General features: G+C 31.6%; 4 protein-coding genes and 1 long non-coding RNA gene across 6 annotated transcripts in view; 3 read left to right on the plus strand and 2 right to left on the minus strand.

Annotated features, from left to right (window-relative positions):
* Window positions 1–137: 137 nt before the first annotated feature.
* LOC129911286 (SANT and BTB domain regulator of class switch recombination) lies at window positions 138–18561 on the minus strand. 2 transcript variants are annotated; one of them, XM_055989022.1, is made up of 9 exons: window positions 18493–18561; window positions 3552–4124; window positions 3175–3448; window positions 2851–3122; window positions 2541–2784; window positions 2348–2485; window positions 2009–2231; window positions 551–743; window positions 138–485 (listed from the first exon to the last, which is right to left on the minus strand). In XM_055989022.1, the coding sequence occupies exons 2-9, from the start codon at window positions 4070–4072 to the stop codon at window positions 242–244; spliced, it is 2109 nt and encodes a 702-aa protein (XP_055844997.1). In that variant the 5' UTR covers window positions 4073–4124; window positions 18493–18561; the 3' UTR covers window positions 138–241. The 2 variants fall into 2 exon arrangements, with proteins under 2 accessions (XP_055844997.1, XP_055844996.1); XM_055989021.1 differs by lacking the exon at window positions 18493–18561 and having other exon boundaries at window positions 3552–4598.
* Window positions 6935–8350, plus strand: LOC129911302 (uncharacterized). Its single transcript, XR_008771624.1, has 4 exons — window positions 6935–7056; window positions 7139–7208; window positions 7261–7884; window positions 7949–8350. It is a non-coding gene; the product is annotated as an uncharacterized LOC129911302 (long non-coding RNA).
* LOC129911301 (40S ribosomal protein S17) lies at window positions 12631–13434 on the plus strand. The gene is made up of 3 exons (XM_055989046.1): window positions 12631–12762; window positions 12934–13085; window positions 13163–13434. The coding sequence occupies exons 1-3, from the start codon at window positions 12760–12762 to the stop codon at window positions 13401–13403; spliced, it is 396 nt and encodes a 131-aa protein (XP_055845021.1). The 5' UTR covers window positions 12631–12759; the 3' UTR covers window positions 13404–13434.
* Window positions 18562–18946: 385 nt separating the features above from the next.
* Window positions 18947–27290, plus strand: part of LOC129911291 (alpha-tubulin N-acetyltransferase 1) — a 36853-nt gene continuing 28509 nt past the window's right edge. The window contains exons 1-2 of the mRNA XM_055989027.1: window positions 18947–19166; window positions 19287–19436. The gene's annotated coding sequence lies outside the window, so the exon portion shown is untranslated. The remainder of the gene's footprint in view (window positions 19167–19286; window positions 19437–27290) is intronic.
* On the minus strand, window positions 25327–26808 carry LOC129911295 (phosphoserine phosphatase). Its single transcript, XM_055989038.1, has one exon. It carries the CDS (start codon window positions 26366–26368, stop codon window positions 25541–25543), a length of 828 nt encoding a protein of 275 aa, XP_055845013.1. The 5' UTR covers window positions 26369–26808; the 3' UTR covers window positions 25327–25540.

Raw genomic sequence — 27290 nt, forward strand, 5'->3', positions numbered from 1 at the left:
CTTCAAAAACTCTTCAATTTATTAAAATGTATTAAACAGGCAAAAAGTAATTTTTTTTTGAAAACAAAATGTTCGGAATGCAATTTATTAGATTGTTTGCGAATCAAAATTTGTAAATTAAATGAAGAAAAAAAAAATAAAAAAAAAAATTATTTGATTTTATTTAAAAACTAAATATTTCTCCCTATATTTTTAATTTTTTGTTTAACATATTTGCTAGTTTTTGCAATTTTAATTTATTCTATTTGAATTTTTGTTTATTTGTATTCTTTTGTTTTAACTGTTCTTTCCATTCTGCTTCCAGGCGAATATATGATCCACTATTTGTGGAATTATTCTGAGTTGTATTGATATCGCTACCGGTCTTCTTACCAACTGCTGCAGCAACTTGCTTCATTATTTTTTCCTCAAACTCTCTCTGGTGATCCTGATTGCTTCTTGCTGATAATTCACCAGACCAAAATCTACCGGATAACTCTGGTTGTCTGTGTTTGTATATAAAAATGGAATTATTAACGGTTTACTAAAAAACAGGGGATAAAGTATGTACCTTCTGGTCCTTCTTCTGCATACTCTTTTCAAACTGCTACTCTCTGATTCGCAACCGTCACTGCTTGTGGAAAAATATCGTGGTGCAAATTGTTTCGATTTTTCCGGAGTGTTGCTTGTGTCAGTTTCACTACTTGATTCTGCAAAATGCGAAGCACCCAGACGTAGTCTTCGCGATAATTTTGTGTTATGTTCTAAGAAAAATAAAATCAATTATGGAATATCTTTGGTAAGTTAAGCAAAACAAGTCAGATAAAAATCGAAATGCATAAAAAAGGATGAGCATTGTCAAAAAAAACTCAAAGGTTACCGATTACAATACACATTTTGAAAAATAGTTAAAAGAGCAACATAGGAAGAGGCTATTGAAGGAATCAATTTGTTAATTGTATGAGAATTTAATAAGAACCTCACAAGAGCTCGAACTGAAAAATTTGTATCTAAATTGAAATTCAATAAAGCTGCTGGAACTGGAAACCTTTTTCAAAGCCGTAGTTAATGACTCTGGTGAGTGGTGACATGAAAATTTCCTAATCAATTAACTCTCAACCAGATTAACTATATTGCGATCGACGCAACACATTCCTCCAGTATCATTTATGTCCGAATGTTCTGAAACCTCCACAACCTCGGTTAAGTCGGATTCAGGAAAAAGCTTTAAGCAAATATTTTGATGAAGTTTGATATCGGACGTTTAATTAAAATAAATAAAAATAGATATAAATTCAATGATACTTTTTCAAGAGAGAAAATACAATACAATTTAATTTTCAACGTTACACACCAAGAACAAAAGCCTATAAGGATATTGCAAAGAATTTGTCCTGGTTCTATAAACACGTACTAAACTGCATTATTACTGATTTTTTTTTATGTGAAATGCCGAGAGTAAATGCCGACAGACTAACATATTTCCTATCACTACCTTATCTGCTTGTAATATTAATAAGAATCGGGCACCTCTCGCTGCTAACTTTTGGACTGTAATAATATCATTCGAAAAGCCAGATAATTCATTCATTTATCAGTTATAGACTGTTTCTATCAATTTTTCAAGTTTAAGTTTGGCGGTCACTGTGGTGTATGTGGAACATTTTTGGTTTGTCTTGAGAAACAAGAACACTTATGCAATTTTTATTTCCTGATTAGACAAGTTGGCTTTTCTTGGCCAGTTGCTTGTAGAGAAAGAAAACAAAGCCTTGATTCAAGAATCATTTTGAGTTCAACATATTGAGCATAGTCGAACTGTTGTTATCCTTCATTAATAAATTAATTCCCAAATGCTATTTCACATGTTTAAATAACTCATATAGGCAACGGATTAAAAAAAACTTAACATAAGTTTTTTTTTTTGTGGCCAAAATAAGAAATTTTTCAGTTTATTAAGGGATATCATATTTCATTTGTTTTTTTTTTGTTCTGAAATTTAATTTTTATCTTCAATCAATAATTTGCTTACCTTCTGTGCTGAGTATAGGCAAAAGTCCAGGTCTACATTTGGTTGGCATCAAACATAAACCAATCCATCTTGGTTCCATTAAATTATTAGAAACTTCTTCACGTAGCTTCGTTGGTGGAGTTTCAAAAAGATTGCCACCTTCTGATGCGATTTGCAATAAATTCAATATAGCTCTGTCTCGATCATTTTCTATGAGAACGCTGTGCTCCCTAAATTGACATCCCTTAAATAAAAGAACAAAAAAATAAAATCATACATTTTTTTTAAATGCAAAAAATGAAAAGCTATCCCAGACGGATAGCAATGCTAAACTGATAAAAATTTACAAAATATAAGTACATTTGGTCCAGGTAGTGTTTCATATCGAAATGCCTGTTGACCACAACATGGATATCGTCCCGCTGGACCAGCAACTCGTCCTTCAGTAACTGGTCCCAAAAATTGAGCCCCGTCCGGATGAAAACGACACCAAGTCATCTGGAAAAAAAAAATCACTTTGAAATCAAAAATACACAACTTTGATAATCCATGCCTGATAAACAGGAAAATGACTTTCACAAATACAACAATAAAGAAAATGACAGTGTCCCCAGAGCTTCCAATAGACTTTACGCCAAGACTTTAATTCTTTGAACAACGATGATATGTAATTGGATAAATCCCAAGCTGCATCTCGAGTATGTTGGCTGACTAACTGTCCCCATCGATTAAGACGAATGTTTGATGGTACACAACTAATATACGAGCTCATAGTCTGAGTTATACATTTGCAGCACCTGTTTGTTGAATATTCATAATGACTCGATCTATGTAAATACAAAAATTTCAATTGATATACATACCTTGAGCAACGAAATAACCCAGCTAAACTAAAATAATGTCCACGTAGAGCTTGTGGCTCTGGCTCGGTAAGGCTTTGAATAAGCTTAGTCCATAGACGTGGTGTTACACGTTCTTTTTTATCTTTAACAACTTCTAGCTCTAAATTTGTAAACATAGCAGCTAATCGAGTTATAATCGAATCGTTTAAGCATGACAAATTGGTTGATGAGCGTACAACATCACTTAGACGAGCATGACAAAAAGACAAACAATCTAGAAGAAGAGGTTCCATCTGAAAAGGTAAGTGCTTATTAAATGGTAACATCTTTGTTTAAGTCCTTTACTTGAAGAAAACTGGCAGAAACTAAAATTGGAACTACATTAGTAGCATCTAATTGAGGCAGTGAATCTTGTTGGTCGGGAGTTTTCTTAATCCATTTCATAAGCCATTCGAATATTTGAATATCGCAATGTACAGAAATATCCATGTCTTCGAGCTTTTGTCCAGCAGTGACATCAGTAAAGTAACCCATTTTACTAACTAAAAGCTTTTGTGGGCAGGTGAAATCCCGAGATGTGCTCTTTATTTCGTCACAGACATGAATTACGACTTCAATGCTTAAAAAGATGATAGATTAATTTTTTTTAAATAAGTCGAAAATAGGCCTTAACCGTTAAAAATTAATATTGGCTAATTTGAAATTTCGATAATATTACTTACTCCTGCTTTTTGTTATCAAAACTTAAGTTTGAACGAGAACATGTGGAAGACTTTCGTCTTGGCATAATTTTGGTATCTTTTTGCAGAACAGATACCCCAGCTTCTTCTGCTATCTGGGCTAATGGAGCTGGTTCTTTTGACTCTTCTACATTTGATCCATCTTCACCATCAATATTTACAGATGATAGAGATTTCGAGAGAACAATGGCCGTAGCCATTGTAGGACTATTTTCCAACGTTTTCATTTTAGAACTTCCTTTCTGGACTCCATGGCAAAGATTTCTGGCAGTGACAACAGGGCAAACAAATGGAAGTACTGAATCCAAAACTCCTTCATTTATAAGATAGTCCAATTTTTCAGAAAGCTTGGGATGAACTTTAGGTTTTTGTTGTTCAGAGTCACCACCACCATTGGGTCCTTTTAAATTGGATCTTTGCTTACTGACATTACTTATCGATAGACCTCTGCCACGGCCGTTAGTACGACAATCTATAACTGATTTTTCTAATTGAATATCCATTGTCGATGATGGAGGAGGAGTATCTTGAATATTTTCCGAAGTTACAATCTTACTAAATCCATAAAGATTTTTGATAATTTTATTTGAAGCAAGTTCATCGAAATCAATTGATTGAGAATTTGCTGTTGATTCTTTTGAATCTCTTATCAAATCGTTTACGTGACAAGATGTTTTTAAAAATTTTAGAAATTCATTAATTTGAATTTCTTGTTCGTCGGTATTTTCCATAGTGACAATTTGAATCTTTTCTTTAGATATTTTTGTGTAAATTTATGTTTTAAAATTGCTTTACATTTAACTTTTGCCTAAATAAAAATATTGCAATAATAAAAACATTTTTTCGTCTTTCCCATGGCAACATGTTTGGAAATGCATACAACACATTGTAGTTCAACGGAATAGGTACATAATTTGTTTGATTTTTTTGGACTGTTTTTTCAGTAAATTGATATAAGGATATTGGTATGCCATAATGGCCTAATTGACTTTTTACAATTTTTTCAAAGGCGTAAAGCTTTATTCATTGCAACACAAAACTGCTTTTGTTGGGCAGAGTTACATGAATGTTATTATTATACCTATCAAAAAAAAATCTTTTCAATGAAAATCGAATATTTTCAAAGTTATTAGTTTTCGTTGACGTTGGCAAAGTTTGAAAATGACCTTGAAGGTAGGCCTAAAAATTCCCAATACAAGCAATTGCAAAAACACCAATGTAACTCGATTCTAAAATAAAAATGTTCGAATTCGCAATTCGAGGAGCGGAAACTTATCCCAAGTAACAATTGGGCTTTCATAAGATCCATTTTGTATTTGTTCGGCAAGTTTGCTTAAGTTTATTTTAAGGCTTGCTTGCGCAAGTCAACCATTTTGGAAAAAAGTTCTCATTAAGACTTTAAGAAGTTGTTAGAGGAAGCCTTGTAAGGCCGTGTGCGAATTGCGTTAAAATGTTGGTTAAAATATGACGTTTGGTTAAAATTTGACACTAGCATGGTGAATAAAATGGGTTAAAATTTACCCAGCTGCGGATCAGGGTAAAATTTGACACTAGTGGTTAAAATTTGACGTTTCTCAAGATAGAAAGATCAAGATAGATTTGAAATTATTTTTGTTATAATGCGTTGATATTTTAAGAAATGTTAAAAGTATTAATACAAAGTACTTCCTCAAATTAATATTCATCTTGAAATAATAATTTGAAATAATTGTTTGTTTGTTTTGTATTTTTTATATTTCTATTTTGTTGGCAGCTGGAGAACTACGAATTAGTGTTAGAAGACTGATTTAATAAATTTCTTTTTGATCATAATGAAATGGGAATTTATCGATAAAATAAAAAAAAGTATGTGAAATTGAGAATTTCTTACATTTTCATACTAGAATATTTAACTTGATATATTTTCAACTGGGTTTTGTTAAAAAAAAATAGTTAATTGAACATAAGAAAAACCATTTTTGAGGGTAATTTTGTTTTATCTTGAGGGAATTTTATTCAAAGTAGTACCAAGAAAAAAGTCCCATTTAATACATTTTAACCCAATTCGCACAGCAAAAAAATAAATTTGATCCCTTTTTTAACCAAACGTCAAATTTTAATCGTGGTAGAAATTTTAACCAACATTTTAACGCAATTCGCACACTGCCTAAATATCAGTTAAAAAAACCCCTTTTTCAGACCCGTTGGCACCGTTCTAAGGAAGCCTTGTACTTTTTTTTAAGTAACAGAAAGGCCTCGTTAAGACCTGTTCCAAAGGGTTTCTTGCAAGTATGCAATGTTTTTTCTGATGCTTCCTTTTAAAAGTCATTTGCTTCAAGCTGCAACAAATAACGTTAACAATTTGAGAATGATTTGAAGTAGATGCACTTTTAGGAAAGGGGTCATCTATTAAAGCGAAAATTATGTCAAACCGCACAATCTACCTAGCACATTCCCTTCTATTTCTCATTGAAACACACAGGTTGTAAATAAGCTTAGCTTAAGGTTAAAGGCTTAACTACATACCCCACTGTTTGAAAAAGTACAAAAGTGAAAATATTTTGCACTGACTAGCGCATTTTTTGTGAAAAAGAGAATACAAATTGTTTTTTAGTACAAAAAATAAACTTTTAATTTTCCAGCACGAAAAACTATTCAAAAATGCGTTTGAAAATGTTCACTTTTGTATTTTTTCACTTTTTGAGCCAATAGGTGTGTTTTTTATTACCACCGGGCTTAACTGGACAAAAAAAAACGCCTCGGGGCTTAGCGATAAAAATTGGCAGCACTGCGTATTAAATGTTCCGAAATCAGCTGACCGGTGGTAATAAAAAATACACCTAATGTAGTTAAGGCTTCAATAAAATTCTTACCATTTCAGAACAACAGAAAAACCAGTGGTGTCCAAAAAAGGATAAAAATAAAAAAGAAAAGAAAAAGATAATAAAAGTAATTTTTTCATAAATTCAACACCCTATAACAACCTCTATAAGGTCTTATTACAACATCCAACGCAAGTGTTGCGCCAAAATAGTTTGTATAAGACCTATATGTTAAGACCTTTTTTAAGAAGTTTCTTGTGAGTATACAATGATTTTTCAAATGCATTAGGAAAAATGAGTGTGTGTACACATATACATCCGATTGAAGTGATATACTTCTCACTCACTAGAAATTAGTACTTTCCATAATAAAACTTTTTTACAATAGGTGTGTTTTTTTGTTTATCTATATAGATTTTGTGCAAAAAAACGACATCGAGATTTTTGAAATCGAAACAATTTACGTGTTAAATACAACAAAAACTTTATCTGTATAGATTTTTAAAAAATCCAGATAATTATCCAGATTTTACTTTCTCTCGATAGAAAACAGTACTGCCAAGGTACATTACAGGTATTAAATGTCAGATTCCATTGAACGACAGCTGCAGTTGACAGATATATGACAAAAAAATATAATATATAAAATTGAATTCAATTAGGAATAGCAAACAACACAAATCAATGTAAGTACAAGCATATTTTTTGAAAAAAGATGAAAATTGTGCCATAAAATTTGTTTTGTTTTAATTTGATTAATAATTTTAGGATTCACGTTTTTGCAAGAGTGCGATATCTTCCGCAAAATTAAAGAAAAAAACCTGAAACCAGATGGAAAGTTAAACAATTTATTCTTACAATGAGCTAGCATAATTTATCTTTTTTTCTAGGAATTATTTCACAAAAGAAGAATTCTGTGTATTGTGCGCTTGTGTCTTAATCGTGCCGGTACCTTCAACCCCCATGCAAAGCCAAATGTAGTGTAAAATGCTCTTGGAATGCCCGCTCGTTTGCGAAAACGTTTATTCTTTGACGATAAACATGGATAAATGATAACAAAGATCTTGTTGTTAATCATTTGCCTCAATAGAATGCCCACCACAAAAACAGTCTCATAACTTTTTAAAAATATACACGTCATGTATGTGCGCTGCGAAGAAAAGCCGAAAAATATTCCCCCAGGAAATACTTTTCATCCCAAACAGCAGACAGCAATAAGCAAGACAATCCTAACATCGCATTATGCAGCTCATTCAACACCCATATTCTTCAGCTCCCTAAAATTGACCTCACTTTATGTAAATGATATCAGAACCAAGACCCGTTGATGAAAAGCCATCTTAGAAAAAGATCACTTCACTGCCTGTGCAAATGATGGTATCGACGTTTATAAACTTGGACGACATGTGATGTGGAAACAATATCATCTTGAAAGTTGATGTGGAAGAAATATTTGAAAGAACGTTATAGTAAATGTTTCAGAGCATCATTTATGTCCCCAACTTTGATTGCGGGTAATTTTTTTTTATTAATTCTCCTTTTTTTGGTTCGATATATTCCTTATTCTTTCTTCATCAGATGAACTCTGCCTGCATTGATGTCGTCCTGTTTCTGTAGGACATGTCTTCTACAGATGGCTCTAAAGCCCCCATCGGGATCCCGAGAAAATGATATCTGCATAAATCTTCTTCGCAATTACTTTCCCCTCCTAAACAGCTATGCAGCGGAAGGAATTAAACCCCACTCAACCAACCCTACAACTGGTTATCCAGGTCTGAACACCTCGAGGACAACCGCCTAGACAGCAGACTTTTTAAATAAAGTTTATCCATGTATTATATTTGTTTATATTTTATAACTTTGTCATTATTTAACGTTAGGCCCCCTTTGTGCTAACAAAATTTTGTATCTATCAATGTATCTTAGAAATAAGTTATTTTAAGTCAATAGGAAGTTCAATAAATCAAAATTAAAATTAAATTGCAATTAAACAAAAAACTTATTTGCAAGCTAGCATTCTTGGTCCAGCTGTGGGAGTCCTTACAAAGGCGGGATATTAGTGAAATAAGAATCGTGGTTGATAAGTTTCAATTATTACAACTTAAAATTTTTATTTGAATAGTTTTGAAGTCTCTTTTAATACATTTTTCTTTAATTTAACCACATAAATTCACTGCCCAACACACAATTTCACAATTTTCCCGATCGTTGTTTATCATGTCTTACTAAATGGAGGGTGCTGATTCCGAAAACAACATTTTTAGTTTTTTTTCTAGCAGATCTAGTTTTTAAATTATTCATACATAAAAACTCATACAAATTTTTTTTTGTAAATTTTTATTTTGTATTTTTGTTTAGCTACTGAACCGAAATACATTACAGTCGAAATAAATTTTTCCAGCGAAACTTTAAAAACGCATGTGATAAGAAAAACTAAAAAGATTTTAGAATGAAATTACCCCCAAAATGTGAAAAATGAAAATATCGGAAAAATTACAGCTCATAGAAAAAAAAGTGTGATTTTCAGGCTTAGTGGACCCAAATACATAAGGTTTGATAAAAAATTGTATGGAAAATGTTAACAAACAGTCAAAATATGCATAACTTTAAAAATAGTAGAAAATTGCCACCAAAATGTGAAAAACTAAAAAATAATAAATAAAAATAGAGCTTCTAGAAAGAAAAAAAATGTGATTTTTAGGATTACTGACCTTAAATACATTAAATTTATTAATTAATTAATTAAATTAGTATAATTTTTTCTGGAAAATTTCAATAAACGATCAAAATTGGCAAAACTTAAAAATTAGTATGAACGAACATGCCCCTAAATATGAAAAATTAAATATTTCAAAAACTAGAGCTGATAGAATGAAACCATTATGATTTTTGAGCTAATTGAATCCAAATGCATACGACTTGGTATAAATTTTTCTGGAAAATTAAAAAAGTTGAAAATTGCTGGCGAGTGTTACTTGTTCTTCTCGATTTCCTTCAATTAAACTTGATGCTGTTGCAAACCATGCAAAGTGAGTTTGTCTTCATCGTCGATATACACTTCCATGGGCTAGATTAAAGGGGGACAAAAAAAATAAATTAAATATAGCTATGCATAGCATATATAACCACAAAAAAAAAACACTAACCCATATACATCACATACAATTTGTACAGTAATGGAAGTTTTCTAAAGCTAATTCTGCTCATCGACGAAAGAATTTGTGGGAAGCATTGTTACGATAACTTGCGACCGATGCTGAGGGCACTTCGGTATCCTAATTTAAATTCCATATATCAAGGCGACCACTGCCGTCGACAGAAGCGAACAAGGCGGGATGAATTGGAGACCATGCAACATCCATAACATTATCTTAATTATCTTTAAATGAATATAATGGTTTAGTGTCCTACAAGTAAATACAAAAAATGTTATACATATTGGTCGTTATAGTAGATATTAAATTTCACCTTAAGACTACATAACTTAATTGTCCAATCATTGGACGATGTAGGGAACAAATCTTCAAAATCTGGTGTAGATTGATTTGGATGAGTTGGTATTCCCGTCACTGGACCCAAATGCTTCTCATAGACTTTAGACACACCCGAACGTATTCCATGTCGATAAGCTTGAGTAAAAATAACGATTTATTTATAAGCAAATGGAAAATCACAACAAACTTTTACCATTCGACGGAAAGGACATGCAACTGATAGCAATTGGCTTCGATTGCCGTTGCTGCAATTTCAGTGTATCTTGCGGCATCGACAACTTATCCAAACTCCATGAGCAAAGCTTGCCATCGGACTTAGAGGTGTCCTCTGGATGGGTGTCCGCTTTTGCACTCGATTATCCCATAATACAATCTGATCGGAATACGTTCCAGCGAGTATAAGATTTTGATTGAATTTAGCAAAGCATGCTGACATATGGACATATCTGACAATGGAATACATCTTCGGGTGTTTGTTTTTTATATTTTGTGTTCCAGACCATTACAACACTATCTGGTTCATTGGGACTCTCCTATAAAAAGTTATTTAGTGGGTTTTAGATAGAATTGTAGAAAAAAATACAAATGCAAACCTCATTATTGTGATATGAATCAACAATCAGTTCAGGAATATGTGTTGACCAATTCATTGAAGTGATGCATCGATTCTTAGACTATCGGTCTTCGTAGAAAGCTCGATTCAATGATAACCTAGCATGTGTCCTCTCATCGTTTGACTCTTCATTATCACCACCTCCAATGTAGTCTGTGTAGATGTCGACATTCTCAGATAGAGACCAGCGCGTAGAACAAACCTCTGAAAGTCCTCCGACAAGATGATCATCTGTTTTTGTTCTTCCGATAGTTCCTTAACTGAAAGCACAAATGTTAAATTGATGTAAAGAGAGGAGAGAAAAAATTCACTTACTCTATTTTTCTCTTCAGGTTCTTTTTTGTGTTCAAGTGGTGTTATGGCTGATGCAACTTCCTTCATAGTGGGCAAACCATGTGGTAGAATTCCTGGTGGTAGTTTGGAATGGTCACCATTGTCGATGTGTGGCAGCGATCTCTGTTCGTCATCTCCTTGGGCATCATAAGTAAGCATAGGTAAAACAGGAACAATTCTACGATTTTTGTTGTTTGTTTTTTTTTCTCTCATTTTGTTTAGAGCTTTGTTTTATTAAATTTTAATTTTTTAAATAAAAAAGCAAAAGCAAACTTTTTGACAGACAGCTGTCAAAGTTAATGTTCAGTGCTGCCAAACTTTTACACGGATTTCAAAAATCTCGATGTCGTTTTTTTGCACAAAATCTATATAGATAAACAAAAAAACACACCTAATAATGAGCACTAGAGTGCTACTCGCTAATCCCTTGTTTGACATTTCTTTTAAAAAGGTAATTTTTATACCCCAACGCCAAAAAAAGGTGTATAACTTACATAAAACCTCTTGAAACCGGCCTTACAGAGGCCTCCCCAACTAGCACAACAGCCTCTATAAATTGAGATCTCGCAGGATCTACTTTTTATACAGCTTGTATTGAGCTTGCTTCAGAATTTAATTTCTTATAGAAGTTTGAACTTGTTTAACAACTTCTAATAAGTTGTTTAAATATTGTTAAAGAAACTTTAACGAAAAAAGCTTGTTTTCGGAAAAGCCTGCTTAATGAATTTATAGAAGATTTACAGATATTACCAAGTTTAGTATTTATGGTTTTTGGTTTTGATATTGAATAATCTAGCTGGGACACTTTTTGGTTTTGACATTGAATAATTTAGCTCAGACATTTTTTTTTACATTTCTGCTATTTGAACTAATTAAGTTTTTGATTTCATTAATTAATATACGAGGATGGCCGAGTGCGTAGAGTGGTGGACTGCCACCAAGCAGATACGAAGTTCGATTCCTGGGTGTGGTAAAAAAATTATATACTTTTAAAATTATTATTAATAGATATACTAAAAAATAATGGAATAATAATATTTAATTTCAGATTAAAAGATAAAATTCATGATTTAAAATCAAATAAAAACCATTTAAAAAAGAATTATTTTTTGTTTTTGTAGTAGTTTTTTTTATTTCGATAAGACATGTATTAAAGAGCTATACAAGCTCTTCCGAAGCTATCTGTCAAATCTCAAAGCTTCTGTAGAGCTTCGGTAAAGCTTCGTTTAAACTTCTTATAGAGGGTCAAACTTGTATAACGTTCTCCTTTTTCCATGCCCAACAACCTTACTAAAGTTTAAAAGAAGCTAAAATGTAGCTTTTGTAATACCTTAACCGAAGCTGAAATGTTAGTTGGGTCGTTAAGTCGATCAGAAACATTGCACACTTGCAAGAAACCTAGGTATTGGAACAGGTCTTAATGATAATAAACGCAACTAGAGCGCAAAAGAATAGATTTTTACTTTCTCACAGCTGTCCAATGCCGACATTCCACGAGTCAATTTTAGCCGCACAATAAATGTCGAACGGCTAAAGTCGACTAGGATTCTTCTATGATTATTGTCACTCTAGTCGCTTGCGGCTTACGTTCCCACTAGTCGACTTACGCCGAAAAGCTTCGCCACACGGCAAAAATCGACTAGTGAAAAGTCGGCATTAAATCTCAAAGTCAATTAATTCAATTCATCTTGGTTGCCGTAAAATTGTAGCTTATTAACCAGACCAAAATAAAAGTTCAACATAAAAACAAATACAAAATATATTCTTTTGGCGAATCCAAAGCGATTCTAATTCGAATCCCTTATTCTATTGTGACATTTTCTTTGAACACATCCCTTCTCTGAAATAGTTTCCATTGTCACCGGAAGCTAAATAATCAGAAAACTCTTGTCCATCAACATCCATAGAAAAAAACATTTCGATTTTCTTTTCCGGTAAACTCGTCCGCCATGGTAGGTGTCAATTGTCAAAATTTATTAAAAAATCTTTAATTTTTCATGGCATCTTTATAATTATTTAATATTTCTAAATAAATATCGCGTCCAAAATGTGTGCTTTATACAATAATCAAATAATTTCTTACAAAATTAGTAATCTATGTTACTTTTTTGTCAAATCTTTAGGGTCGTGTAAGAACAAAAACCATCAAGAAGGCCGCTAAGGTCATTATTGAGAAATACTACACCCGCCTTACCTTGGATTTCCATACCAACAAAAGGATATGTGAAGAAGTAGCCATCATTCCCACCAAGTCATTGAGGAACAAGATTGCTGGGTAAGTTTTCACAAATCACCCACCAAAGATCCCTCCCAGAACATTGTTTATTTATATAATTTATCTCTTTACTCCAGCTATGTCACACATTTGATGGGACGTCTCCGTCACTCACAAGTTCGTGGTATTTCCATTAAATTGCAAGAAGAGGAGCGTGAACGTCGTGATAACTACGTTCCCGCCGTGTCTGCTTTGGAACAGGACATCATTGAAGTTGATCCTGATACAAAGGAGATGTTGAAGTTGTTGGACTTCCACAACATCCGTGGATTGCAACTAACCCAACCCGCTACAAATAACTTCAACCGAAGGAACTAAATGATTCCTTTTTTTAGTTTTGTGTATTGAATATGGACTAAATACAAATTTTTAAAAAGAAAAAAAATATGTTTGCAAAACTGGTTATCATTTGGATGTGTTTGAACTTTGTGGAAAAAGTGATTTTATAGCTGGTGTTGTCCAGGAGACACTATGGTGGTTGTCATTCGAATTGTCCGTCTAAAAACTCGGAATCAAGCTAAGGACGCAATGTAAATTGTTTTGTAAGTATCGTAGACTGTTGAAACTTTGACTATTGAATTGAAAAACTGGTTTGCGCAAGTGACTGAGGTGGAACGCTTAAGGTGTCTTGACTGCCTTAGAAAAGTAGTTGGCAAAAGCCAACTTATGTGATTAAGAGTTTTAAGCTTTGATATTTTTTGTAGCATTTGCTTTTCTTAAATTAGATTAAAATTTATTTGAAGATTTTGTATTCCAATTCCAATACACCTAGTGTAGATTAATCATAAGAACCCTTTCGTGTTTGTCCACAAATTGTATAGTTTCTCTATACAAAAATACAGGGGTTTAGTCGGCTATTTTTTTTTTTTTTTTTTATAAAGTACACACTCAAGGGATTTTAGCTACCCTTATAATGTTTTAATATAGTGCGAGCAGGAGAAAAAATTAGAGATGATTAAGGTGGAGAAACCGATGACCATTGCTTTTGAATGCATTTTGATTATAATGGGTTGGAAATATCGAGTTTGGTAAAGTATTGCACATACATACATGTTGTCCGGCTAAAGAAAGAATCCCTATATCTTAGCGTTCGTCTGAAGTTGGGCTCTAGACTCAGTGAACTGATGAGCATTTACGGCTATTGTGATTTGTGAACGATGATAGTCACAAGAACTAAATTTGGACTGCGAAAATCATATTTCACAGAGGAAATTGATATTTTGTGATTATCACAATAGTCGATTCTGCTCCAGGTCTTTGAATACAAAATTATAGGCTCAATTGCCAAACAGTACTGACTAATGATAAAAGCATTTAATATTTGCAAGATGTTAAATTCAAAATTCATAATTAATTTAGAACTTCTGACATATCGCTGGCTGAGAATTATAAGGGTGTATTTCATACAAAATAAAAAAAATGAGTTTTATACACCAAAATTTTCGTAATTTCAACGGCTTTTAGATAAAATTTTAAAAAAAATTAGAAAAAAATTAATGGCGACGGCACAGGTAAAAAAGACATACAACTTTCATGATTTCACATACATGTATTAATATAATAAGGTTCTATGTTATTCAAATTGCAACATAGAACCTTTTTACTGATTTTTTCAAACGAAAAAATACATTGATTTAAGTTACATAGAACTTTTTTACGCAAATTTTTCAAATTGAAATCTTATGGAAATGATCTTTTTTCTAACTAAAGTAAAAATAAAAGATCTTTTGATGTTTTTGCTGGTATTGAACAACAGGGATGGAGTCGGCTAACTTGATAGTCAATAAACGACAGTCAAAAACGACGTTTTTGCTCCATAATCCATCGTTTATCAAGTTAGCGGACGGGCTTTTGCTTAGCAACAAAGAATTTTTGTATCTCGTTCTGTACTCTTTAAACCAAAAAAATTGTACTATCCAACCTTAACTTTTGCAATAATTCATAACCTAGATATTCTTACATCATACTTAAATTAAAATAATGTTCTTTGTGTGCCAAGAATTGGAAGTGATTTTTTGAAAACTTTTTTTTCATAATCGAGGTTGGGAATTTCATAGTTCGTATTAATAAACCAAAAGTTAAAGAAAAACACTTAGATTCCTTAACTTTAAACCTTAGTACCCAAAAAAAAAAACAAAAAATTAACTAATTTTTAGTGGTATTTGGAAAATTCAGTATGTTTTTATTTTTTCAAAGGTCAAGATTTTACTCTACTAACCGTAGTGAACTCTTCGTTATTCATCTTTACAATTATATTAGTTTATTTCTATTAAAAGTTTCATCGAATAAAACTTTTTTCTAACTTGCAGCAAATTTACTTACGTTATACATGGAGACAAATAACCAACTTAGAATCAAGATGATACTCCTCTAAAATCCAATCCTCTTAAATTAATAAGATTTCTAATAAAAATAAGTAAAATTTGTTTAAACATTTTTAAAATCAAAGTGAACTTCATTTTAATAAAAATTTTCTTCTTAAGAAAATTTAAGTGTAGATACCTGCTTAGATTGAAATGATTTTTCATTAATTTTATGTACTTATTAAAATAAAAAGATTAAACAAACTTTTTGGCATACATTTTGTACCGTAGATGATTGTTTTAAGACGACTGTCTTTCTGGCAAAAAAGCATGCAAAAATCCGATTGATTTAATACAAATTCTAAATGATTTTAGCATGTCTTTTTTCTGTGTACCTAATTCAACAAAAGTAGGAATTGTTGTTTTCTATAAATGGAACAACGTGATTTGTGGTATTTTGTTCTGTTATTTAAAATAGATTTTGACTGTTTTGTGCAAAACTTGAATAAAATTAAATTAAATCAAAGCATATTTCACGATGAAGTCACTTTTTTTCATATAAAATGAATTTATTACATGTAAGCTCTTTATAACTATAAGGTTCTATGTTGAACATAGAACCTTTTTCAAATTTGTTTACAAATTTTTTCATAAAAAGGTTCTATGTCATTTTTTAAAAATGCTCATAGAATCCTTTTTTGTGGTGAAATTAATGTTTTTTTTCATGGTTTTATGATTTTTTTAGGGTCCTTTATAAGATTGCATCAATACTTTACTGCTATGCAACTATTTTATCCAAAAACCAGCCTTAAAAAACTTTGAGATCGATTTTCTCAAAACTAAGGTGAGTTGACATACAACCCTATAATTCTCAGCCAGCGATATACCATGTCAACTATCGTAATACTACGTTTCCACCTACGCTAAATCCGAGATTTAGCTAAGTAGATTTAGCAAAAATCTCGAGACTTATTCTAAATCTACTTCGCTAAATCATGGATTTGGGTTCATCTACCCTAAATCCAAGATTTTCACCTACTTTCAAACCGAGATTTAGAATAAATCTCGAGATTTATGCTAAATCTACTTAGCTAAATCTCGTATTTAGCGTAGGTGGAAACATAGTATAAAACAAAAATTCAAGTGATCACATAGCACGAACAATGGGTTCAAGGTTTCTTGGGCCTTAATACATTTCTAGAGTTTTACTTTAAAGCCTAGTACTCAGCTGAAGCGGGAGACTTCAAAATTTTTCGTTTCGCTTCATCTGCGTACTGAGAAAGTTTCAGTTATCCAAAATAAATTTGTGTGGAACAGATTGGATACGATTTTGCCTCTTTACCCGAGTTTGCGGCACGTAAAAAAAAGCAATTACGAAATTTTGAGTTTGCTCGCATCCTATAGCCTTACCTACACATCGAATTGTTTACTAATAATTATAAGTTGATTTATTGACCAATTTAGAGTTCATAACGAAAAAGTGAAGAAGATTAAAATCCTGTTTTTCCAAAAAAGCCAAAAGAAAACAAGATTTTAATCTTCTCCACTTTTTCGTTATAAGTTGTTTAGACAGTTGTTTATGTATCTAACTACGAAAAGACTAGGAGCCATATTCAATGTTTATGTAAGATCGGAGGATAAGAAGATTAAAACTACATGTGCTTTTTGAGGAATTTACTGTTGCCTTCGCCCACAAAATTTCATATGATTCAAATCAAAGACTCACAGAATTGCCTACGATTCCAGAATGATTTTTGATTTATATTCATTGTTTATCATTTTCATATAATTGTAAATCATCATCTATTGAACTTATATTCAACTATAATACGTGTTTAGTTAAAATATTTGGGTACCAAATTCCAAAAAATTATCTATAATCGTTTTGGTGACAAAAAAAGCAAAACACGTTAGGAAAAAATATTAATTTCATTCACAGACTTTTGATCCCATGTTACTAACATCACGGCTGTTCTAATATTCCTTCGAATTTGAAAACGGATACGACAATTGAACCTGTAGGAATTGAAAACGGTTGTTCTGATTTCCATTCGACTTTTTTGTTGAAGAATATTGTTTTCCGTTAGCAAATTGCTACCCGGATTGAAAACGGCAAAAATTTGTCGGATTGTAGATCCGTTTTTTTTTTTTTTTTTTAAAACACCTACGAATCCACAAAATGTGTTCGAATACGAAATTCGGAGCAGCTAAATATGTGAAAGTTTTTTTTTAACTTGCGCTATACATAAGTATTGAGATGAGTTAACATTCAAACGTGAAATTATGATCCTAGAGAAAGGGACTCTTTTTTGTATTAATACAAATTATTTTTTTTGAAAAATCAATTAAAAAAAAACATTTTTCTCTTAGAATTGGTAGGTAAATGACAATTTTGAAATACATTTTTTGCTCGTTTTTTTTTGTAATTCTCACATCAATGAGAATGGAAACGAAATCTTTTTTTATATGAATTATGTTTCGATTTAAAATGTTAGAATTTCTTAGTCACCGCTAAGAATACAAGAAAAGATACAAGAAAAATTTAAAGGGAAATTTTATGTAAAATTATCTCAGTTTCTTCTACAATAATTTTTGTCTGATATAACATTTTGTGATCTTTATCATATTACAGATTTAGCGGTGGACGGTGGAAACTTCCCAGATAGTAAACCATCTCAGTACTAACTCAACTTCTAACAATTTTTTTTTCGTTACTTCGACTTTTTTTAAAAGGCCGTATTTTCGTTCATAGAAGATAACAGTTTTCTCTCGTTACTTTATCTACTCAACGCTAAAGCAATTATTTATCTTTGATTAAAATAATTTGTGAGGTTGTTTTCATGAAAACTGTATGGCGTTTTCGATTGGCTCTCCGGAAGCGTCCGGAATCATTCAGAAGCCTTCTGAAAGTGTTTTATTCGAACAAAACTGACAGACAGAACGCTTCTCAGAAGAGAAATTCTCTTCTCGATTTAAAAGCAGAAGCACTAATACATGAACACTTAAATGTCAACAAAAAAATACTCAATCATTCTTTTTTTGTTGTCATTCAAGAATTTAAATTAAATTAAAAATAAAATTAATAAAAAGATTAAAATGGGTACCTTAATGTAGTGGAATAATTTTTTTTTTACATTTTCTTCTTCCATCGTCTTCAGATTTTAAATTTTTATAAGTTTTTCGTTTGAAAAAAAAAAAAAATAATATCAATATTTGACATTTGAAATTTCACAAACACAAAATAAAAAACAGAATTGAGTGGAATCGACTTGTCCTGTTCCATTCAATTTCAGAATGAGTGAATTCTTGAGTGAAACCAATCGAAAACGACATTACATTCCAACGAATCGTTATTTTTCTCCCAATTCCCAGCGACGAGTACTTTTTTCAATTTGTTTCCACCTTTATCATAAAACCCATCTCTTTTGTTCTATTTTCTTCTTAAAACCTGAACTACAAAATTTTTGGTGCCTGAAAGTTGGCACTATTTATATCTTGCGCAGACGTCAAATATTTTTCATGCTTTTTCCTGCCTCTCCACATTCGTTGTTTCTCTCAAAAATCAGGCCCAAAGAAAAGATTTTTAGATACAAAAATTGTTAGTTCTTCTTGACAATTTTCCGACTCTTCAACTGTGTGAACCTGGGTTGGTTATTAGCTAGATGTTTTTATAATTAACTTAACAATAATTTTATTTCGGGTGTAACAAACCGACTTGAAGTAGAGTGACTAATCGTTAGCCAAGAAGATTTGTTTAAAGTCATTTGCATTTCCGCCTGTGTGTAAACAAAACTTTTTCTTTCTTTTCGTTTTGTTTTAAAATAAAATTCCTTTACATAGCATTACTTTACATCATAATTAATTTTTTCTTTTTCTTTCCCAAAATCAATATTTACAGAATTAATTAAAACAACGTGTATTTTTGAGATAAGAAAAATATTTAAGTGGAACTTAACACAAAACAAAAATTTATAAACAAAAAAACAAATTGGTGCTTTTTGTTGAGTGCTTAAATAGTTTTTATATTTTATTCAAATTGAACTAAAAGGTAAGCATTTGCAATAAATTAATTTGTTTATAATTAAAAATAACAATTTAAACTTTTTTTGTTTTGAGAGTTAATTTGAGAAGATTCTACAAAAAATAAATTCGGAGCACCCTGGTGATCTCATCGATTTATGATATCATTAAAAAACAAAAAAAAATAAGTTAAGATTTTCAGTTAACGAAGCGATTCGATGCGGCGGCAAGTAGTGGGTGGTATTGCCTTCTAAAACTTGTTTTTCTTCAATATTGTCTTATTACGACAGAGAAGCTTATTAGCGTGTATTTATTATTATTACCAAATTTAGCATCTGGAAATAATTATTTGTATTAAACCATCCTACGATCCACCTATTATACATTTTAGTTGCTTAAATAAAGATTCAATTAAAAAGTATTCAACAGATTTAAATTCTAGATGCATTTTGTGTATACTTAATTCTCCTAGAATAGCCTGAAAAAATGAAACATTCAATAGGAAACATTTTTGCAAAAAAAGCAATCTAATAAGAAAATTCATACATTTTGTACTGAGTCATCCAAGGCGGTATTTTTTTCGGTATAAGTATCTACCAAATAAAAATCAGATGCTGATGTAGATACTCATTTTGCTGCATAGGACGTAACACATGAATGCGAAATGTGTTTGAAAGTTCACCCTCTCTGGCTCTGCATCTTATTTTCATCCTAAAAAAAAAAAAAAAAGTACAAATGAAAAATGTATGTACACTAATAAAACCACACCGTACCGAATACATATGAAAATGAAACTATCTGAGGAGTGGGACAAATCGTTACATTTGAGTCCTTGTTTCCTAGTTTGCACTTTTTTTTTGTATTAGGTAATCATATTTTATGCATTTGAAAAATGTATACAAAATGCGTTGAACATCAAAACCCGAAAAAATACAGTGTTTTGGGTTTGATTTTTTTTTTAAAGGAAATGTATTTATTTGAAAATTTAGGATGATTTAAATTGAAATAATTTGGTATTTATTTTATTTAGGAAAAAGCTCCTTCCCTTTAAATATGTAGTTAAAAACTTAATTCTTAAACAGAAACAATGACATCAGCTTTTCCCCAAAACGAGACTATTTTTCGGTGTTTTTTTAAGGTCAATGCGGCATATCACGCTGTCAAAGTAACAAAACAAGTATCTGCTTTTCATGAACCTAAAGCCAATTTTGGTGTCGCAGAGCTAAAAAAAATAATATAAACATTTTTGAGTATCTACCTACAAATTACCGGCCGGCAGATACAAATAAAAAGTACCTTCCTATTGCGGTTGAAATGGTTTACTTACCTACCGGGCTGGGATTTTAGGGATTTTTTGTTTGCCAATAATAGAAAAGTCAGTGAACGCAAATTTTATTTTTGCTTAAGGAATGTAGACAGATTTTGGAAATTTTGAAAGTGGTCTGTGAAAAAGTTACGGAAAATATGTACCTATATTGCTTTCATTTAAAGTCAGTTTTCCTCAAATTTATTTGTTTAAAAAAAAATTTAAACCTAGTTATAACAGTTAAAAAAATGATTGATTGGATCTATTTAAATGTGCACATGGTAAGAAATAGTTTTAAATAGCTTTGTTTTCAACTTATATTTTCTTATAAATTTGATTTTTTGTTGAAATATTTAAAGCGAACTCTTTATTACAAACTTAAATTTAAATTTGTTCGCAATCCGGATCGGGAAATTCTGAAGAGTTCTCAGAACTACCAAACAAAATAACTTTTTTTTAGAGCCTTCGCACTCTACACTTTCCATAAGGCAGATAGTTTAGCCGGATTGGGGTACTAGTGTGTAATTGTGCTCGAAATGTATGATACTACCAAAGGTCAGATATCAGATAGGTATTATTTATTATTTAGCACAAAACTTAACTATTTTAATAACAATTGGAAAATTCGTTCACATTGCGCTCATATATAGGGTACCCCAAGAGCAATGATTCAAATGGAATATTCTGAAAGACCAACCTGTTTTCGAATATGTAACGAAATTTTTATGAAAAGAAACCCTACGACGATTCGACTTAGCTTGACTAAGAAAACTCTTAAACTTAGAAAATTGCAATAATAGGAAAAGTTTTTTTTTTCATAATAAAGAACTGTCAAGCCATATAAGTTTTTTTGACGGTGCTGTTTTAAAATTTAAGCTTGATGTATCTACCGTATCTTTTGCATTTGTTTATTGCTAAAATTTTTAACTTAATTTATTAAAAAAAGAAATAGTATAGTTTTTGTCTCTTCTAGTGCATAATCAAATATATACATATATGAGGCGTTCAAAATAATAATGGATCAATTCCATTTAAAATTTGTGCATTATTTTGAACTTTTAGAAGCTTTTTCTCAGGAACTTTTGAAACAAATGTTTCACAGACCAATAGCTCTATACTTCCAGAATTTCTTTCTTTCAATACTTTTTGATATAAAACGAAACCCTAAATTTTGAGGACCTTACAACATCTAACCTATAGAGAAAGAAAACTTGGCTCATTATTATTCTGAACGTCTCATATATAAGTAAGTTTCTCGCATCACTAAGTTTTTTTAGTTTGTTCATTTAGCATTTCGTAACTAACTTTAAATGAGAATTAAATTAAATGAATTTATCACAAAGGATTTTTTCTTTCCTCTTTGAAGGCTATCTTCGAATGCCAAAATTAATTTTTAAAGAAACTCTCCGTGATTTTCATTTTATGTTGGAAGAAAAAGTTGGAAAAAAAGGAAAATTACGGAATTTGGTTGAATAGTATAATTAGAGGTTATCGGACCAAAAGTAATTAAATTTAAAAAATAATTCCCCCTTCTCTTTTAAGCCTGAATATGAATAGAAAATAAGGAGGGAGAAGTTTGACAAATATAATGCCAATTGAAAAATCCATTTTAGCATGAACCCAAGGTGTTCTATTCATTATTATAAAATTAAATTTATTTTGTTGGTAGTTCTTCAACTTCAACATAAAATCAACATAAAATCAACATAAGCCTTTATGAGACTCAGAGTTTGTTAGCGTAAACATTACAACATAATAATAATACTTCCATTTTCCAGACTTCTTATGAACGAAAACAGAAAAAGGAATATGGATGAAGATCTATCATATTGCAATCGTTATCATTTTAAGTAATATTGGTCATTTCATTAAGTTTTAAAACTCTCAATTGCATTGCCGTGTTAAGCCTTTCCTTTTTATACTCCTCCTGTTGTTCTCCTACTGTGAACGCTCAGTGTATTTAATGATTAATTTACTTAACTTTTAATGAATTAAAGCGAATATATGAACATAAATAACAATGCAGCACATAATTAATTGTTCACTTCCTAATAAATTAACTAATAGTCTCTTAATTAGGAATGTTTAGTTAAAATAAAAGACCAAACTGGGAATGCCTTGTCTGCATGAAACTTTCTTGGTTTTTTGTTTGTTTTTTTTTTTATATATATATTAACGACTCTGTCTAATAAGCCTAACAAAATAATTTATAAAATTTTTTCATTAGAGCTATAGATTCTAGTACGGATAAAAGGTCAAAATAACCATTCTTGTGCTAAATAAAAAAACTACAAAAAAAAATAAGTTTTCTTATGGTGTGATTAAAGTTTTAGATTGTTAGTTTCGTTTCTTGTTAGTTAGTTAAAAAGCCCACATTAATTAGAAAAACAATGAAAGAATACCAAAAAGTTTAATTAGCGAAGAAAAGTCAAAGAACTTCAGCTCAAAATAAATTCTTTTTCCTTTTCTCGGCGCTTTTATGACCTCGTTGTCGAGGGGATCATAACTGTCCCACGTATCTGCTTCACACTAGTGAGAGTGACCCGCCTGTGGAGTTCACCTCAAATTGAATTACCGTAACAAAAAAATAGCAAATGGAAATTTTGCCTGCGCATTTTTTTAATGCTTTACAGACACAATTTGTCTTAAATGTCATGAAGTCATGATATTAAAAGGAATTAAAGAACAGCTTCCACTATCCCAATTCTACTAGTCCCATAATAAGTTTATTCGATGTCCGCACTGGGACACATTGGATGGCATTGAAATCACATTAACTCCTTCGTTATCAATTCGAATAAAGTATGGAAGCGTGTAGAAAACCTTAAAGGCAGAACTATAATTGGCGGATGGAGTCGGATGCTAATGTCAATTGTTGTTGTTTTCCATCAGTTTCCATCCGTCGAGTGCGGTTGCGAGCGCACTCGTCGGATGAAAACTTATGGAAAACAACAACAATTGACAGTAGCTTCCGACTCCATCCGCCAATTATAGTTCCGGCTTAACAATGCGAACTCATCAAGAAAGCAATATATTCTTTAAAAATCCTCAGTTCTATTGCAGACTGTGGGAACTTCACAACGAACATAAGATTGACTCTTTTTACTAGTGTTGGGACAAAATTCGTTTTGGAAACATTTACATGAACCTTTTCATTTTATGCATTACTTGATAAGGAATAATTTCAGTGTTTTGGCCTAGCTAGTTAATAGTGCCACATGGAAATTACAAATACGAAAAAGTACCGTGTCATTCCAAAATATAGCTTCATTAAATTCGTTTTCAGATTGCGCATCCCAGATTTAACTACGTTCAAAGCACAGGATAATTGAAGAAGTCTCTTCTCCCACCCCTGTGTGACTACAAAAATACAAGCCTGACGTCATCAATCGACTAGTTTTAATCACCGACTGGTAAAGTTAAATATGTTGAATTTTTGATAGCTGTTGGAAAGCGGCGAATATAATCAGCGACTGGCGCCATCTTGGTGTGATTCATGTTTAACCAAATTGTGTGACAATAGTAAAAAAAAAGAACAACACTAAAATATTCATTGGATAGTTTTCATGAACCTTTTCGGACTCAAATTCAATAAAAAAAAATGCACTATATCGACTCATTTTATTTTTTCAATAAAAACAAAAAAGCTGTACTTTTTTGGTCCAATTGAATAATTACGGACATCCACGAAAAGATACAGCATGCATTTCGTCGTGACTTAAAGTTGCATTGCTGATAAACCGTACATAATAGCGGGCAGGTTTAGTAGGGGGCGATGGATTTTTTTTGAAAGGATAGAAAGGAAGGAAGAAATGTACCATATAAAATGATCCGTTTTCGGCTGTTAGTTTTTAAAATTGTAGAATTTGGTTCGTCAGACGATTACGAATTCCCCTAGATCTGCAAGTCACCGTGCATCTCAGAGCCCCTGGACAATTAATTCAAATCAAAAGTTTTATCTATTTTTTTCTGTTAAAAAAAAAAAAATTGAGAGACTATTAAAACTTGTAAAAAAAACAGACAACATCCCCATAGACCTTAACCTTAGTATTTCATTTAATCTTGAAAGACGCTTACTAATTTGTCTACAAGTAAACCAAACACTTTAAAAAATCCACTATCCCCACCTCCACAAAAAGCCAGTTTTTAAAACACGTGGCGTCGTCTTGTCTATTTAAAATGAGCATTTATTAATACATTAAAACAAAACAAATACTAATGTTCAATAATACAGGTACGTAGTTTCGTTATGTTTAATGTTTTATAGCACATGTAGGAAGAAATGTGGTTTATACTCGTAGTTATTATTATTGTTGTTTTTTTTATCGCTACATTTTAGGTCAATTTTCACTTGTTCTGCTCTTTGCAATAAATGGCCTTATTCTCGGGGGTTAATTGAAATTTAAATTAAATTTGATTGATGTTTGTTTGCTTTCTAAAGTTGTTTTTGTATTTTTTTTTTGTTTACTTTCATATACATACTTACTGAATTAAGCTTTGCAAAATTATATGTTTCTATCTGCAGTTTGTAACCTAGACAATTATTCAAGAGCAATTTTCTTGATTGAGAGAAACTTGTTTATTACAAAAAGAAACACAAAAAAACATAATGTAAGGCAGTAATGTATTTTTAAATACAACGAAAATTTACTTTATTCTCATTACAAAATGAAAACAATTTTTTTCTTATTAATTTATGAAACTTTCTTAAAACATAATTCATTCTTATTTACACTATTTAGTATATACTGTTTGTAGCACTCATTAAACAACAATTAAACTAAACAAAAATCTATTCTTATACACAAAGCTATATTCCTCCTTCTCTACTCGTCTTTAGCCCAAAGTAGATCAAAATCAGTTACGAAATACTTTGCTCTGTTGAATACTTCAGTGCGGACAACGTTGCCTCCAAAGCCAATGAAATAATCAGCTGGGGGAACAGCTTCCAAATCTGTCGCACCATCACCAATCATTGTAATTACCGATGAAGCTTCATTATTCCGCTTAACTATCGCTACAGCCTCACTTTTACCACCAGATCTAGATGTTGGTTTTGTGGTATCAAAATCAGCATAGTCTCCACTCTCAGTGAAACACAATTTGTTTGCAAAAACATTACTCATGGGAATGTTTAATTCATTAGCCACAGGCTCAATAAGTGAATCAAATCCACCCGAGATCAAGAAGACTTGTTTGCCCTCAGCCTTCAAATACCCAATGAATTGTTTAACACCTTCTGTTAGTTTGCTAGGACGAACTTTGATGAATTCCTCTACTTGACTTTGGCTTGGACGTATAATGTTTAATCGTATTCTGAGAGCATCTTGGAATGTCATTGAACCACCCATTGCTTCTTTGGTAACACGGGACACTTCAGAGCCTTTGCCACAGAAGTCAGCTAACTCGTCTATGCCTTCTTCTTGGATAACCGTTGAATCAACATCGAAACACACTATATTGGATTCTTTGATGATTTTTGCAGCCATTTCTGGATTTTTCAGTTTGTTTTTGTCGTCATTGTGATTAATCATTATGGGGCAAGAGGAGTGTTTGCCTACAAATGAATCTTTTGTTGCATTTAAAAGTGGCACTCCATTGATTGCACAACCGTTTGTTGTGTTTCGTGCTACAGCTATTGGTGAGCGATTCATTTTTTTATTTTTATATTTATTTTATTAAATTCAAAACGAAAGAAGATCACGGAACAGAAATATAGCGAAATGAAAACTTGTTTGCTACACTTGAGCAAGTATTTATATTATTTTTTGTATAGATTTATAACAAAAATGTTGTTGACGATCCTCCCGAATCGAGTTGTGTTGAGAGACTGATTGAGTCGTCGTCCGTTGGTTGAACGATTATGACGAGAAATGTGTTTTTTTCTTTTTATATTTGTTCGAGCCGAGTGATCGATAATGGCATGGTGATGGTGACGTGTGATAACAAGTTGCCTGTGTACTGTTTTTTTGTTACATTTTATTATATGGTCTTTAGGTTAGATTGTTATTCTAATTTATTTGTAATTATAAAATTTGTTCTAAAGAACCTTAAGCTCACTTTCTTTATCCAATTGATAATCATGAAACAAAGAATTTTTTATTACGCAATGGAAAAAAAAAGATTAAGCGCTTGGAAACACAACTAAAAAAAAGTAAAACTTATGTTAAGTATAATAGAAATATGTGTATACACAAACAATAGACAGTGCCGGACTATGTTTTTTTGTAGGGTAAAATAGATAAAACAAACTACCTGTAGGCCAAAATAACAAAGAATTCCTAATAACCAAGGCTGGATTTGGAATTTGATAGATTTTAAAGTGTTTGAAGGCTACGTTACATAGATTTACGTTATCAATTGTAAAAAAGGACTGCTTCCCTGCTTTCCAAAAGTATTCATGGTCCTTAGGTACCAAGGTTCGGAGAGTCCTTCATGGGTAAGGCTGTCATCCTTTATATTAGCAACAAATCTCTGTTCTTTTGTTGCTGATCGGATTCGAGGCCGGGCATATCCTCATTATTTTTCTTACCAAAAGTTGTAATTTCTACTAACCTAATTCACATGATAGTTCAG

Source organism: Episyrphus balteatus, chromosome 2, assembly GCF_945859705.1.
Source record: "Episyrphus balteatus chromosome 2, idEpiBalt1.1, whole genome shotgun sequence".
NCBI lineage: Eukaryota > Metazoa > Arthropoda > Insecta > Diptera > Syrphidae > Episyrphus > Episyrphus balteatus.

What these genes read in the sequence shown, in the direction of transcription:
- LOC129911286 (XM_055989021.1), bottom strand. Translation starts at nt 4,300, where the DNA reads ATGGAAAATACCGACGAACAAGAAATTCAAATTAATGAATTTCTAAAA. An exon ending in GTCATTTTCCTGTTTATCAG is followed by an intron (nt 2,486 to 2,540) that starts GCATGGATTATC and finishes TTTTTTTTCCAG; the next exon opens with ATGACTTGGTGTCGTTTTCA. An exon ending in AAACACTACCTGGACCAAAT is followed by an intron (nt 2,232 to 2,347) that starts GTACTTATATTT and finishes CTTTTATTTAAG; the next exon opens with GGATGTCAATTTAGGGAGCA.
- LOC129911301 (XM_055989046.1), top strand. An exon ending in TTGAGGAACAAGATTGCTGG is followed by an intron (nt 13,086 to 13,162) that starts GTAAGTTTTCAC and finishes TCTTTACTCCAG; the next exon opens with CTATGTCACACATTTGATGG.
- LOC129911295 (XM_055989038.1), bottom strand. Translation starts at nt 26,368, where the DNA reads ATGAATCGCTCACCAATAGCTGTAGCACGAAACACAACAAACGGTTGT.